We start from the raw sequence: 14,054 nt of genomic DNA, 5'->3' as shown, positions 1-14,054 counted from the left end.
ATACTTATGTAGGGTAGAAAACTAAGATCAAATCTTATTGTACTTTCTTCAATTTTTCTCTCCCATCCACATCATCAGCTTGGATAATAAATTTTCTGATGACAAAGTAAGGCGGCTTTGTAGACAGTATAAATGATAGCATCAAACTACAAAGGAATATTGATAGCTGAGGTGAATCGGCAAAAATGTGGCAAACAATTTGATGTAAGCAAGTATTGGGTTATCCATTTTGAAGCAAAAAAAGCGAAACATGATATTTTCTCAGTTGTATAAAGTTAAATACAGTCTTGGGGTTCAGGCCTTGGAGGGACTACAACAGAAGTTTACATGAATCCCTGATGCCTCAGTGAGATTCTGGCCTGTAGTTGACCAGAAGTGAGTGTCCATCAACACTCTCTCTCTAGCCTGACCATGTATGCCAGCAGCCCTTCGAAGATTATATACATGGCTATCATATTTGGCGTGCTGATCAAAGGACTACAGGATTTCCAGACCTCGGAGGCCTGCACACCCAAAAAGAAAATTAGAGAAAATGCTGGTTTTATGTACTTTTTCCTGTCTAAGGGAGCAGGTGCAGAAAATAGTCAAGAAAGCTAATGGAATGCGAGCCTTTATTTCAAGAGAAGTGGAGTACAAGGATGCAGATGTTATGTTGCAGCTATCCAAAACCGAGGTCAGACCCCAGTTAGAGTACTCTGGGCACTATACCTTAGGAAAGATACATGGCCTTGGAGGGAATACAGCATAGATTTACATGAATGATACCTGGACTTCAGGGTTAAAGAGAGATTGTACCAATGAAGTCTATTTTCTCTAGAAGTTAAAAGGTTAAGTGGTAATCTGATCAAAGTCCACAAGACATTAACAAGAAAAGACAAGGTAGATGATGATAAATCTATTTCCAGTGGTTGGGCATTCTAGAACTAGAGGCATTGTCTGAGAATAAAGGCCAGACCATTCAGGAGGAATGTTAGACAGCACTTCCATATACACACTGTGGCAGATGTTTGGAACACTCTTCTACAAATGGCAGAGAGTGTTGGGTCAGTTTTCAATTTTAAATCTGAGATAGGCATATGTTTGTTGAGCCAAGGTATTAAAGGATATGGGCTAAACACAGGTATATCAGAGAGTTATGCTACTGATGAGCCATGATCTCATTGGATGGCAGAACATGCTGCTCCTAGTTCTAAGTTCCTATGCAAGTTCCTATCAATTATTAAAATGTGTCCACTCTAGCAGTATTGGTGAAAGGAATGTTTGGAATGTATGCCAGATGTATCAATACTTTGAAGAGAATATATATGAAAAATCACGAGAGGAAGAATATTGATATTGTTACTTTGTTTCCCAAGCCTCAATTCATTTGAAGAAATCAAATCTCAGTAATGTGAAGGGTCTGTATCATAAATAACAATTGATTTGTTTGATCTATTAAATATATCCATAATTTGAGTTGTGTTCAGTTTTATTTTATACTGAATATGCATCTATCATTCTTTGTAAATTCTGAGCTTATAATTTTACAGTTACACATTTCAAATCTGTTTCACATATTTCGTGATGTATAAGTGGTGATTGTGAGTTCAACAATCTGCTCAACTCCTAATTGCACATTACCACATCAAAAAGTACATTAATAAAATCATTTGGTCTGACGTAGGTTTTGTTTTCAACACACCTTCATTTCTACTTCTCTAATCATTTTTCAAATACAACAGAAAAAATTAGATGAGGCTATGTTTAATTTTGCAGGTAACAAGCAAAGTACAGAATAACATGATGAAATCTCAGATTGATTTAAAAAATTAGAATACCATCTTTTAATGACCAGAAAAAAACAAGAATTTTGCCACACTGTTGATGTCATATATATAGTAAGGTGTTTGATAAGATTCCCCATGGTAGACTTATGGAGGAAGTGCAGTCATATGGTGTGCAGGGTGTTCTAGCTAAGTAGATAAAGAACTGGCTGAACAACAAGAGACAGAGAGTAGGAGTTGAAGGGAGTTTTTTGAAATGGAGCAAGGTGACCAATTGGGACCACTGTTGTTTGTAATATACTTAAATGATCTGGAAGAGGGCACTGTTGGTATGATCAGCAAGTTTGCAGATGACACAAAGATTGGTGGAGTAGCAGAAAACATAAGGGACTGTCAGAGAATACAGGAGGATATAGATAGACTGGAGAGTTGGGTGGAAAAATGGCAGATGGTTTTCAATCCAGACAAATGTGAGGTGATGCATTTAGGCAAGACTAATTCCAAAGCGAATTATACAATGAACGGAAGAGCCTTGGGAAAAGTTGATGGGCAGAGAGATCTGGGAATGCAGATCCATTGTACCCTGAAAGTTGCTGCACGGGTGGATAGAGTGGTCAAGAAGGCATATAGTATGCTTGCCTTCATTGGACGGGGTATTGAGTATAAGAGCTGGCAAGTCATGTTAAAATTGTACAAGACATTGGTTCGGCTGCATTTAGAATACTGTGTGCAGTTCTGGTCACCACATTACCAAAAGGATGTGGATGCTTTGGAGAGGGTGCAGAGAAGGTTTTTGAGGATGTTGCCTGGTATGGAAGGTGCTAACTATGAAGTGAAGTTGAGTAGGTTAGGTTTATTTTCATTAGAAAAAAGGAGATTGGCAGGGACCTGATTGAGGTTTACAAAATCATGAAGGGTATATACAGGGTGGATAGAGACAAGCTTTTTCCCAGGATGAAGGATTCAATAACGAGAGATCACGCTTTCAAGGTGAGAGGTGGAAAGTTTAAGAGGGATACACACAGCAAATACTTCACATAGAGGGTGGTAGGCATTTGGAACGCGTTGCCAGCAGAGGTGGTAGAGGCAGGCACAGTAGATTCATTTAAGATGCATTTGGATAAATGCATGAGTAGGTGGGGAGTAGAGGGATACAGATGCTTAGGAATTGACCAACAGGTTTAGACAGTACATTTTGATCGGCTCAGACTTGGAGGGCCGAAGGGCATGTTCCTGGGCTGTAAATTTTCTTTGTTCTTATTATTGGCCTCACTTAATTTATTTGGTCTGTCTACTCCTATAGATTAGCTCTGGACCTGATATGAGTGATTTGCACACTTGTTAGTACAGATCTCCTTCCCAGATCCAATTTCAATCTGACTATTATGTGTCCTTTTTGTCCTTTTCTATCAGTGTTCATAGCAAGTCGGAAAGACTGTTCCCCTTTTGCCTTTTCTGTTCAATGATTCATTAATCAATTTGCTACTAAAAAGATCTGCCCCTCTTTTTCTCCTCCCTTCCTCCTCCCTTGGGATAGTCATTAAAATGAACAAATTCTGTTATACTGAATGTGAATATGGACTGCTGTAGCTGATTTAGCTTGGTTGGAAGTAACTAACTCATCTCAGTTTGTGGGAGGTGATAAACCGCAACATTCCACAAACAGGCTCCAATGCCTTCAGCCTGTGATTTCTTTTAAAACTTTCCATGTTAATTTTAAAATGCAGGTCTTATTCTGAAAAATGTTCTGTGAAAATAAATTTAAAATCCTGCAATATTACGGCCACTCTCTGCTAAAATATTTGAGTTTAACAAGCTAATTCAACTTTGTACTCAGTTGGAATATTCCCTTGATAGCTTTAGCTTATTAATTTCCATAGAAAGTAATTAGCTATCAAGAAAAGAAAGAAGAAAAGGAGAAAATTGCTTTGAAAAAAATGACCTCAAGGTGAAAAGTTTGCAATTCTGTCATGAGAAAATGTATAGTCAGTGGGAGAGATAGATACAACTGACTGTCAATAACCTTTCATTAATTTCCTGTAGGTGATGGTGACAGATGGCAGTTCTTCGCCAAAGTATTCCACTGTGTGGGTGATGGTACATGTATTGGATGAGAATGATAACAAACCCCTGTTTCCTCAGAAAGTATATCAAATTAAACTTCCAGAACGGGACCGCAAAAAACGGAGTGAGCCAATTTATAGAACGTTTGCATTCGATAAGGACAAAGGCCCCAATGCAGAAATTTCCTACAGCATTGTGGATGGAAATGATGATGGGAAGTTTTTTATTGATCCTAAAACCGGGATGGTGTCCTCCAGGAAGCAGTTTTCAGCTGGAAACTATGATATTCTAACTGTAAGCTTCTATTCTTGGTTTTGCTCGTAAATGTCAATCTTACTTGAAAACATTAATCTCTTTATGTTGCTCTCTGAACTTCATGTAAGCCTCAATGACAAGATAACAATTATCCAATTGTTACAAAAGCAAAATAACATGAATTTGAATCGTTTTTAACCATTAAAATGAACAGGCCTACATGAGGGAAAACATTAGAATGGCCATTATTAAGCTATGATGAGGAGGTACTGGAGTTGGACTGGGATGGACAAAGTTTAAAAATTACACTACACTAGGTTATAATTTAACAGGTTTATTTGGAAGAACTAACTTTTGGAGTGCTGTACCTTCATCAGGTAGCTAGTCTTGTCATTATTAAGTTGATCAGGTATTAGCTGTAGAGAGAGAAGCAGAGATCACAATTCAGATCTATGAAGATTCATGGAACTGGAAGATAGTAAAGATAAGCAGTTTTGAAGCAATTACAGGGACATGCAAAGGCGATAGGGAAAGAATAACTGAAAAAATATCTTTGACAGGTCATAGATAGGAGTGATTGCAAGTGATGTTGATTCAAGCCTAAAGGGTTTGATAGTGAGAGAAAGTGGAAACAATGCATACAGGAATTGTAATATTAAAGTGTATAATCACAGGAGGATGGAAACACGGAAATGTTGACAAAGGAGAGATGATTCCATGATTAGAAAATGCAATGGAAGAAAAACAGATGTGGAACATCTGAGCAACCACATTCAGATGAGGCTATCCCATCTCCAGCAATGTGTTAACATTTTCCATTCTGAAGATGACAGAGTGGACTCAATGTTATTTCTGTTTCTTTCTCAACATGTGTTGCCAGACCTGCTAAATTTCTCAAGCACTTGTTTTAAATTCACATTTGTTCCTGGTACAGCCATCTGCAATAGCCAGTGTCTGCTTTGCAAGAGATATTGGAGCACTGATTAAGATTTAAAGTTGTTAAACTCCATGTTACTGTTACAAGGTTGAGAAGTGCCAAATAAAATGAAGTGCTATTCCTTATGTTGAGCTTTTTCGGAACAGCTAGAAAGCTAATGATAGTGACCTTCTCAAAAGAAAACTAAGAATTGCAGATGCTGGGGAAAAAAAAGGGGGAAGAGATAAATAATGAGTGAACTAAATATTGAGTTCAATAATTTTGGGGTCTGAGCACCTTCTTCCATGTCCTTACCGCAACATCACTCACCAGGCCTTGTCATCACATGGGTTGCCAGCACAAGCAATCCTTTGCCAGCCACTAATAGTCCAATTAGCTGCTAATTCTCTCAGTTACCTTTAATTCCTTTGTCTGGCCAATTGTTTTTATTTTGTTTATGGAGTTCTCTGGGCTCCATCTCCATTTGTCATTTACTTTTCTTTCTCTCTCTCTCTCTCTCTCTCTCTCTCTCTCTCTCTCTCTCTCTCTCTCTCTTCCTCTCTCTCTCTCTCTCTTCCTTTCTCTCTCTCTCTCTCTCTCTCTCTTCCTTTCTCTCTCTCTCTTCCTCTCTCTCTCTTCCTCTCTCTTTCTTCCTCTCTCTCTCTTCCTCTCTCTCTCTTCCTCTCTCTCTCTTCCTCCCTCTCTCTTCCTCCCTCTCTCTCTCTTCCTCTCTCTCTCTTCCTCTCTCTCTCTTCCTCTCTCTCTCTCTCTCTCTCTCCCCACTCCATCCCATCATCACTACGTATACCAATCTTTTCCTAGCTACAATCCATTCTGAAGAAGAATCACTGACCCAAAACTCAGCTTTCTCTTCACAGATGCTGTCGGACCTGCTAAGTTTTTCCACCAATTTTATTTTTGTGGCAGTGACCTCTTGCTGTTCTTGATCATGATGTGTAATCATTATCAAAGTCTGGTTCACTAATACATCACATAGAAAACACTAACAATAACCTTTGCGTCCAATTGACTCCAAAGTTAGTGAAAAATTTCTTAACATAATGAACTCCTTTAAAATGAAAATCAACACCGTAACATTAAACAATACAAATCTTTTAATGAAAAATGACCAAAAACCCTGTCATATTCCTCAAAAGAGGGAATATTTTAAAGTTGTTTAACTGTGTTTATTGGAGAATGGAAAATAATATAGACATAGAAGAGAGAAGCAGGGTTAGGCCGTTTGACCCTTCAAACCTGCTCCACCATTCAATATAATCATAGCTAATAATCAAACTCAGTACCTTAACCCTGCCCTCCCCTTATATCCCTTGATCCTTTTAACCTCAAGAACCGGATCTACCTCCTTGAAAACACAATCCTTTAGTCTCAATTAGTTTCTGTGTTACTGAATTCCACAGGATCACCATTTGCTGCGTGAAGAATTTTCTCCTCATCCTAGCCCTAGAAAGTTTATCCCTTTTCTGTAAACTATGACACCTGTTTCTGAACTCCCCACCATTAGGAACATTCTTCCTGCCTCTAACCTGTCTAATCCTGTTAAAATTTTATAGGCTTTTACATGATTCTCCCCTTAGTCTTGTAAACTTTAGTGAATACAATGCTAACTGACTCAATCGCTCCATGTATATCAGTTCTGCCAGCCCCGGAATCAGTTTGATAAACTTTGGCTACTCTCCCTCTATAGCAAGAACATCCTTCTTCAGATAAGGAAACCAAAACTGCGCACAACGTTCGAGGTGTAGCCTCAGAAATGCCTGTATAATTGAGTAAGGCAGCCTATTTTAAGTACCCAAATCCCCTTGCTATGAAGGCCAGCATTCAGTTTGCCATCTTTACTGCCTGCTGCTCCTGCACAGTCTCAGCGACTGATGCACAGGGCACCTGGGTCTCATTGAGCATTCCCTTCTTTAAATTACAGCCATTCACATAATAATCTGCCTTCCTATTTTTATTACCAAAGTGAATAACCATTTTTTTTTCCACATTAAACTGCATCTGCATGCATTTGCCCACCCAAAGTAATGATTGTAATCAAAGTGTAGCTCTGAGATTGGGTAATGGCATTGATTATAGGTATACATAGAAGTTACTATTATAGCAAGTTTATTTGCCAAATATATTTGCACAGTTGTCATTAAAATTAATTAAACATATGTTTCACTTGGACAGTTTTAATTGTCTGTATTATGCCTAATTAAAATCTAGAGATGAGAAGTAATAGTGCGCACTTTTCCAGGTTTAAAGAAGCATGACCTACAACTTCACTGAATACGTTTCCTAACTGGGAGTACATAACCTGCTTTCTGTGTTTGTTGCTAATAGAATTGGGAAATTATTTCAAACCTATTTCCTTGAGAAATAAATCAAAGAAATACCAGTTCTGTTTTTTTTGGCATCTGCTCCACTAAAAACTCAATTTTGTTACAGTAATGGAGGAGATCTTAGTGCTATTGAATAGGATAAAGATGGAGAGGAAATGTTTAAGAAAAACGGTCAGTCCTAGTAGCACAACAGTTACCCAGTTCAATGCAACTATTTACTGAGGAAGTAGGGCTGGAAGCTTTGATTACAATTTAACTGCTTAAATGTGAGTGTTACGTCACAGAGGACTGGAGGATTGCAAACGTTCCATCCCTGTTTAAAAGTGAGAGGAGAATAAATTCAGCAACTGCAGACCAGTAAGTCCAGCATCAATGAGACTCAGAGGTATTAATCTGGAAGAAAATTGATTGACACTTGGAGAGGTATGGGCTAATAAATGAGCACCAGAGTGGATTTATAGAGTCATAGAACATAGAACGTTATAGCACAGTACAGGCCTTTATCCCTCAATGCACCAACCTGTGAAAATAATCTGATGCCCATCTAACCTACCCCGTTCCATTATTATCCATATGTATGCCCAATGGTCATTTAAAAGCCCTTAACATTGGCTAGTATGCTACTGTTGCAGGCAGGCCGTTCCACGCTCCGACTCCTCTCTGAGTGAAGAAATTACCCCCATATCTCTCCTAAATCTATCACCCCTCAATTTAAAGCTATGTCCCCTCATGTTAGCCTTCACCATCCAAGGAAAAAGGCTCTCACTGTCCACCCTAATCTAACCCTCTGATTATCTTGTACGTCTCGGTTAAGTCATCTCTCAATCTTCTTCTCTCCAATGAAAACAGCCTCAGTTCCCTCAGCCTTTCCTCATAAGCCCTTTCTTCCATACCAGACAAAATCCTAGTAAATCTCCTCTGAACCCTTTCCAGTGCTTTCACATCCTTCCTATATGCAGTTCTGGTCACTTCATTGTAATACTCCAGGTGAGGCCTTACCAGTGTCTTGAACAGCTGAAGCATGACCTCGTGGCTCCAGAACTCCATTCCCCTACCAATAAACACCAACACACCATATGCCTTCTTAACAATCCTATCCGCCTGGGTGGCAACGTTCAAGGATTATGTACCAGGACACAGATCTCTCTATTCATCTACATTGCCAAGAATTTTGTCATTAACCCAGCACTCTGCATTCATGTTACTTCTTCCAAAGTGAATGACCTCTCACTTTTCTGCATTAAACTCCATTTTCCACTTCTCAGCCCAGCTCTGCATATTATCTATATCCCTCTGTGGTCCACCACATCCTTCGGCACTATCTACAACTCTGCCTACCTTAGTATCATCAGCAAATTTACTAACCCATTCTTCTATGCCCACATCCAGATCTTTTATAAAAATGACAAACAGCAGTGGCCCCAAAACAGATCCTTGTGGCACAAAACTGGTAACTAATCTCCAGGATGAACATTTCCCATCAACCATCACCTTCTGTCTTGTTTCAACTAGCCAATTTCTGGTCCAAACCATTAAATCACATTCAGTCCTGAAACTCCATATTTTGTGCAATAGCTTACCATGTGGAACCTTATCAAACACCTTACTGAAGTCCACATACACCACATCAACCACTTAACCTTCATCCACCTGTTTTATCACCATCTCGAAGAACTCAATAAGGTTAGTGAGGCACGACCTACCCTTCACAAAACCATGTTAACTATCCCTAATCAAATTATTCCTTTCCAGATGATTATATATCCTATCTCTTAACGTTTTTCAGCACCTTACCCACAACCAAAATAAGGCTCACTGGTCTCTAATTACCAGAGTTGTCCCGACTCTCCTTAAACAAGGGAACAACATGAGCTTTCCACCAGTCTTCTGGCACTACACTGTCAACAATGATGACACAAAGATCAAAGCCAAAGGCTCTGCAATCTCCTCCCTGGCTTCCCAGAGATTCCAAGGACAAATGCCATCCAGCCGAGGGGTCGTCTCTATTTTCAGATCTTCCAAAATTGCTAAAACCTCCTCTTTGTCAACTGCAATTCCATCTAATTTTGTAGCCTGGTATCTCTGTATTCTCACTAACATTGCTCTTTTCCAATGTGAATCTTGATAAAAAGTATTCATTAAGCACTCCTCCTATGTCCTCAGATTCCACACACAACTTTCCACTACTTTCTTTCATTGGCCCTAATACTACTCTAGTCATTCTTTCATTCCTGATATATACCTATAGAAGGCCTTAGGGTTTTCCTCGAACCTACCTGCCAAAAACATCTCATGACCCCTTCTGGGTCATCTTAGCCATAGAGATGTATAGCACAGGAACAGATCCTTTGGTCCAACTTGTCCATGTCGACCAGATATTCTAACCTAATCTTGCCCCGTTTGCCAGAACTTGGCCCATATCCCTCTAAACTCTTCCTATTCATATACCCATCTAGATGCCTTTTAAATTGTACTAGCCTCCATCACTTCCTCTGGCAGCTCATTCCATACACACACTGCCCTCTGCATGAAAAGGTTGCCCCTTAGTTCCTTTTTATATCTTTCCCCTCTCACCCTAAACCTATGCCCCCCTAGTTCTGGACTCCCCCACCCCAGGGAAAAGACTTTGTCTATTTATCCTATCCATGCCCCTCATTACTTATAAACCTCTATAATGTCACCCCTCTGTCTGTTACTGTCCAGGGAAAACAGCCCAAACCTATACAGCCTCTCCCAAAAGCTCAAATCCTCCAAACCTGGCAACATCCTTGTAAATCTCTGAATCCTTTCAAGTTTCACGACATCCTTCCAATAGGAAGGAGACCGGAATTGCATGCAATATTCCAAAAGTGGCCTAACCAATGCCCTGCCCAGCCAGTTAACTGCAAATTAAGTTCCATGAACGTAATGAAGTTTTTTGATGAAATAACAGTATGTAATTTCAGAAGGAATGTGACAGTGTCACAGAACAGGCCTGTCACCATAATTAAATGGGATTAATTAAACGGGATCCAGTGGGATTTAATGGATTGCGATGTCATAGATACAAACTTGGCTGGGGGATAGAAAACTGGAAATGACGCACATTGTTATGCAGATATCAGTATTAGGACCCCTGATACTTTTGGTATATATTAATGATCTGAATATTGGTATACTCTCAATATTTTCAAAATTTGCATGTTAAGCCTATTTGTAAATGAAGTAAGCAGTAAAAGTGGATGGTGACAGACTTAAGGACTTAGAGAGTTAAAATGAGCAGAAACATAGCAGATGAAACTTAATGCAGAGAATTAAAAATTAATAGATTTTACTCAGAAGAATGAGGAGAGGCAAAATCAGTTATCCAGTAGTATTTTAAAGGAGATAGAGGAATAGAAAGGTGGAGTTGTGGGGATGCAGACTTTGAATGCAGCAAGTTGGTTTAGAGGCCTTGAAATATGCATTTCAGATCCTTTGATTAAATGGGGGAACAATTAATCACCACTACTGGTTGGAAATTGAAATTCGTTTGGTTATAGAATAAGACTATGCTAATTATTACTCGAGCGCCAGGGATGAATTTTCCCAGGAGTTCCCATTGAATTGAATGAATCAATAGTGCAATTGAAGAATTATAGAAAAATGTGACAAATGCAACAATATCCTAAATCTTCACCTGTTATGACAAGGTCAAACCAATTGCCCTTTCATTGGTATTGCATTATCTCTAATATCTCTGGCATGTTCACCCCACTATTGTTAACATTATAAATTTAAAAAAATTGAATACAGTAGACATTCAAATACTACTTCAATACTATTAAATCTGATGTCATTTTACAAACTCCTGCTTTGCTGTTATGTGTTGTGATATATTCTAAAATTAACTTGAGTTCAAAATTGAGTTTAATAAATGTTAATCTTAATGTCAAAATTTTCATTGTTATGGACCTTTCAGATAGAATATCTGTTGCCTTTACAACAATGGAATTCATTTGCTGACATGATACTTACTTTTGCTTGTTTTGTTTTCATTAATCTTTAATGCTCAGATTAAGGCAGTGGACAATGGAAGGCCACAAAAGTCTTCTACTGCACGTTTGCATATTGAATGGATTAAGAAACCGGAACCATCTCCCATCCCTCTTAGTTTTGATGAACCATTTTACAACTTTACAGTGATGGAAAGTGACAGAGTGAATGAAATTGTTGGTGTGGTCACAGTTCTACCAAGTAACATACCTCTTTGGTTTGATATAATAGGTAAGTTTGCTTGTGAGTGTTCTTAGTCCCAATTTGTCACATTGAGTCCCATTTTAAAACAAGGCCTTTTATTTTAACATTACTCTTTTGAGCACTAAGTTTTCTTGCAATGTTTTGAACCATGAATCTTTTCTTTAAAAATACTAACCATGAAATTTGTGATCAGTTGTAAAATTGTAGCAATGTTGTGAAAGCAAATGCAAACAAGATCTGAGAAACATTTTTCATTCAAAAGGCATCAACAATATCAATTTTGAACTTCAAAGGCTGTGTATTTTTGCAACCAGGTAGCTTGAGTCTGGACCTTTCCTGACTACTTCCACCAATTTGATTTAAAGTGGTCAGGGTTATGTGACTCCAAAAGCAGATTCTAGACACTCATGGGATCGAGCAAGTGGTTCCAGTTGTGATTTAATCGTGCCCTCTAACCTTCATCCTTTAGATTCCCTTTCCTCTCTCTGCCCTCTTCTCTCGTACTTATCCTGTCGATATAATGGGCAGTTGTCGTGTCTGCGGAATCATTTTCCGCAGTTCCAGTTACGCATGGTTTATCGAGGCCCAAACATATTACAGGGAACATTCTGGGACCAGAAAGCTGCCAGGAAGGTGAATTTCCCATTTAAATGAATGGATTTTGTTCCTATTCACTATTTTTGGCTTCCACAGTAGGTCTCGGAACATATCCTCAGTGGGTGTGCGGGGACTACTGTATGACCCTTTCATGACCAATCAACCACGCACTATGTGCATAACCAATGAGCTATATGACAACAATGGCAAGTGTGGAACTGCTGAGGAAATTTAAATTAAAAATATTCTTTGAGAGAAAAATATTGTCAGGATTTCCACCTGTTCTCATTATGCTTGTTTGGCTGAGAGCCCTGACTAATAAAAGCATGAGCTCAGTAAGAATTCCATTTTGACATGCAAAGTGACTGGTTGAAATCTTTGTGTAATTGCAATAAGTTCTTTCTGTTATCTGTTTTGTCAAAGTCTCAATATTAATTTGCACTAGATTAAAAGACATGCTGTTCTTGAAGCCTTTGTTATTTACAGTTTCATACAGTCTCTACAATGTGGAAAGAGGCCATTCAGCCCAACAAGTCTGCACCAATCATCCAAAAGAGCATCCCACCCAGACCCAACCTCTTACCTGATCCCCATAACCCTGTAAATACCATGGCTAAACCATTTAGCCCACTTATCACTGGGCACTAAAGTCAATTTAGTGTGGCCAGTGCATCTAAGCTGCAAATCTTTGGATTGTGGGAGGAAACCAGAACGTTCGGCGAAAACCAATGCAGATGCAGTCCATCTTCAGACAGACAGTCACCCAAGGCTGGAATTGAAGCTGGGGATCCGTGGTGCTGACCACTGAGACATGACTGACATTTTCATGTGGTTGTAGGAGCAATAGATACTTTTTTTTTAATTGAATATTTTCGAATGGGTGATATTTGTTTACTCCGCAGTTCACCAAATACTATTTTTATAGTTTCATAATAAGTGAATGGACATGGTAGAGACTGAAATTTGCATTGGGGTTTATGGCAAGAGTATGAGGGGCCATGGGGAATAAAGAACAAAGAAAATTTACAGCCCAGGAACATGCCCTTTGGCCCTCCAAGCCTGAGCCGATCAAAATCTATTGTCTAAACCTGTCGGTCAATTCCTAAGCATTTGTATCCCTCTACTCCCCAACTACTCATGCATCTGTGCAGACACATCTTAAATGAATCTACTGTGCCTGCCTCTACTACCTCTGCTGGCAATGCGTTCCAGACGCCCACCACCCTCTGTGTGAAGTACTTGCCGCGTGTATCCCCCTTAAACTTTTCACCTCTCACCTTGAAAGCGTGACCTCTCGTTATTGAATCCTTCACCCTGGGGAAAAAGCTTGTCTCTCTCCACCCTGTCTACACCCTTCATGACCTTGTCAACCTCAATCAGGTCCCCCCCCAATCTTCTTTTTCCTAATGAAAACAAACCTAACCTACTCAACCTCTCTTCCTAACTAGCACCTTCCATACAAGGCAACATCCTCAAAAACCTTCTCCACACCCTCTCCAAAGCATCCACATTCTTTTGGTAATGTGGCGACCAGAGCTGTACACAGTATTTTAAATGCGGCCGAACTGGCTTGTACAGTTTTAACATGACTTGCCAGCTCTTATACTCAATACCCTGTCCAATGAAGGCAAGCATACTATATGCCTTCTTGACCACTCTATCCACCTGTGCAGCAACCTTCAGGGTACAATGGACCTGCACTCCCAGATCTCTCTGCTCATCAACTTTTCCCAAGGCTCTTCCGTTCATCGTATAATTCGCTCTAGAATTAGTCTTGCCTAAATGCATCACCTCGCATTTGTCTGGATTGAAATCCTCTGCCACTTTTCTGCCCAACTCTCCAATCTATCTATAACCTCTTGTATTCTTTGACAGTCCCTTATGCTTTCTGTCATT

General features: G+C 39.3%; 1 protein-coding gene across 9 annotated transcripts in view; it reads left to right on the top strand.

The window, feature by feature from the left end:
• LOC122550578 (protocadherin Fat 3-like) overlaps positions 1-14,054 on the top strand; it is an 801,871-nt gene that overhangs the window by 553,332 nt on the left and 234,485 nt on the right. For all 9 annotated transcript variants that reach the window (XM_087988029.1, XM_087988032.1, XM_087988030.1 and 6 more), the window contains 2 exons: positions 3,807-4,121; positions 11,378-11,588. In XM_087988029.1, coding sequence (XP_087844155.1) covers positions 3,807-4,121; positions 11,378-11,588 — 526 coding nt within the window. The remainder of the gene's footprint in view (positions 1-3,806; positions 4,122-11,377; positions 11,589-14,054) is intronic.

Source organism: Chiloscyllium plagiosum, unplaced genomic scaffold, assembly GCF_037043375.1.
Source record: "Chiloscyllium plagiosum isolate Xiang-an unplaced genomic scaffold, Cpla_swu_hap1 HiC_scaffold_6, whole genome shotgun sequence".
Classification (NCBI taxonomy): Eukaryota; Metazoa; Chordata; class Chondrichthyes; order Orectolobiformes; family Hemiscylliidae; genus Chiloscyllium; species Chiloscyllium plagiosum.
This window is presented reverse-complemented; position numbering and strand designations above follow the sequence as displayed.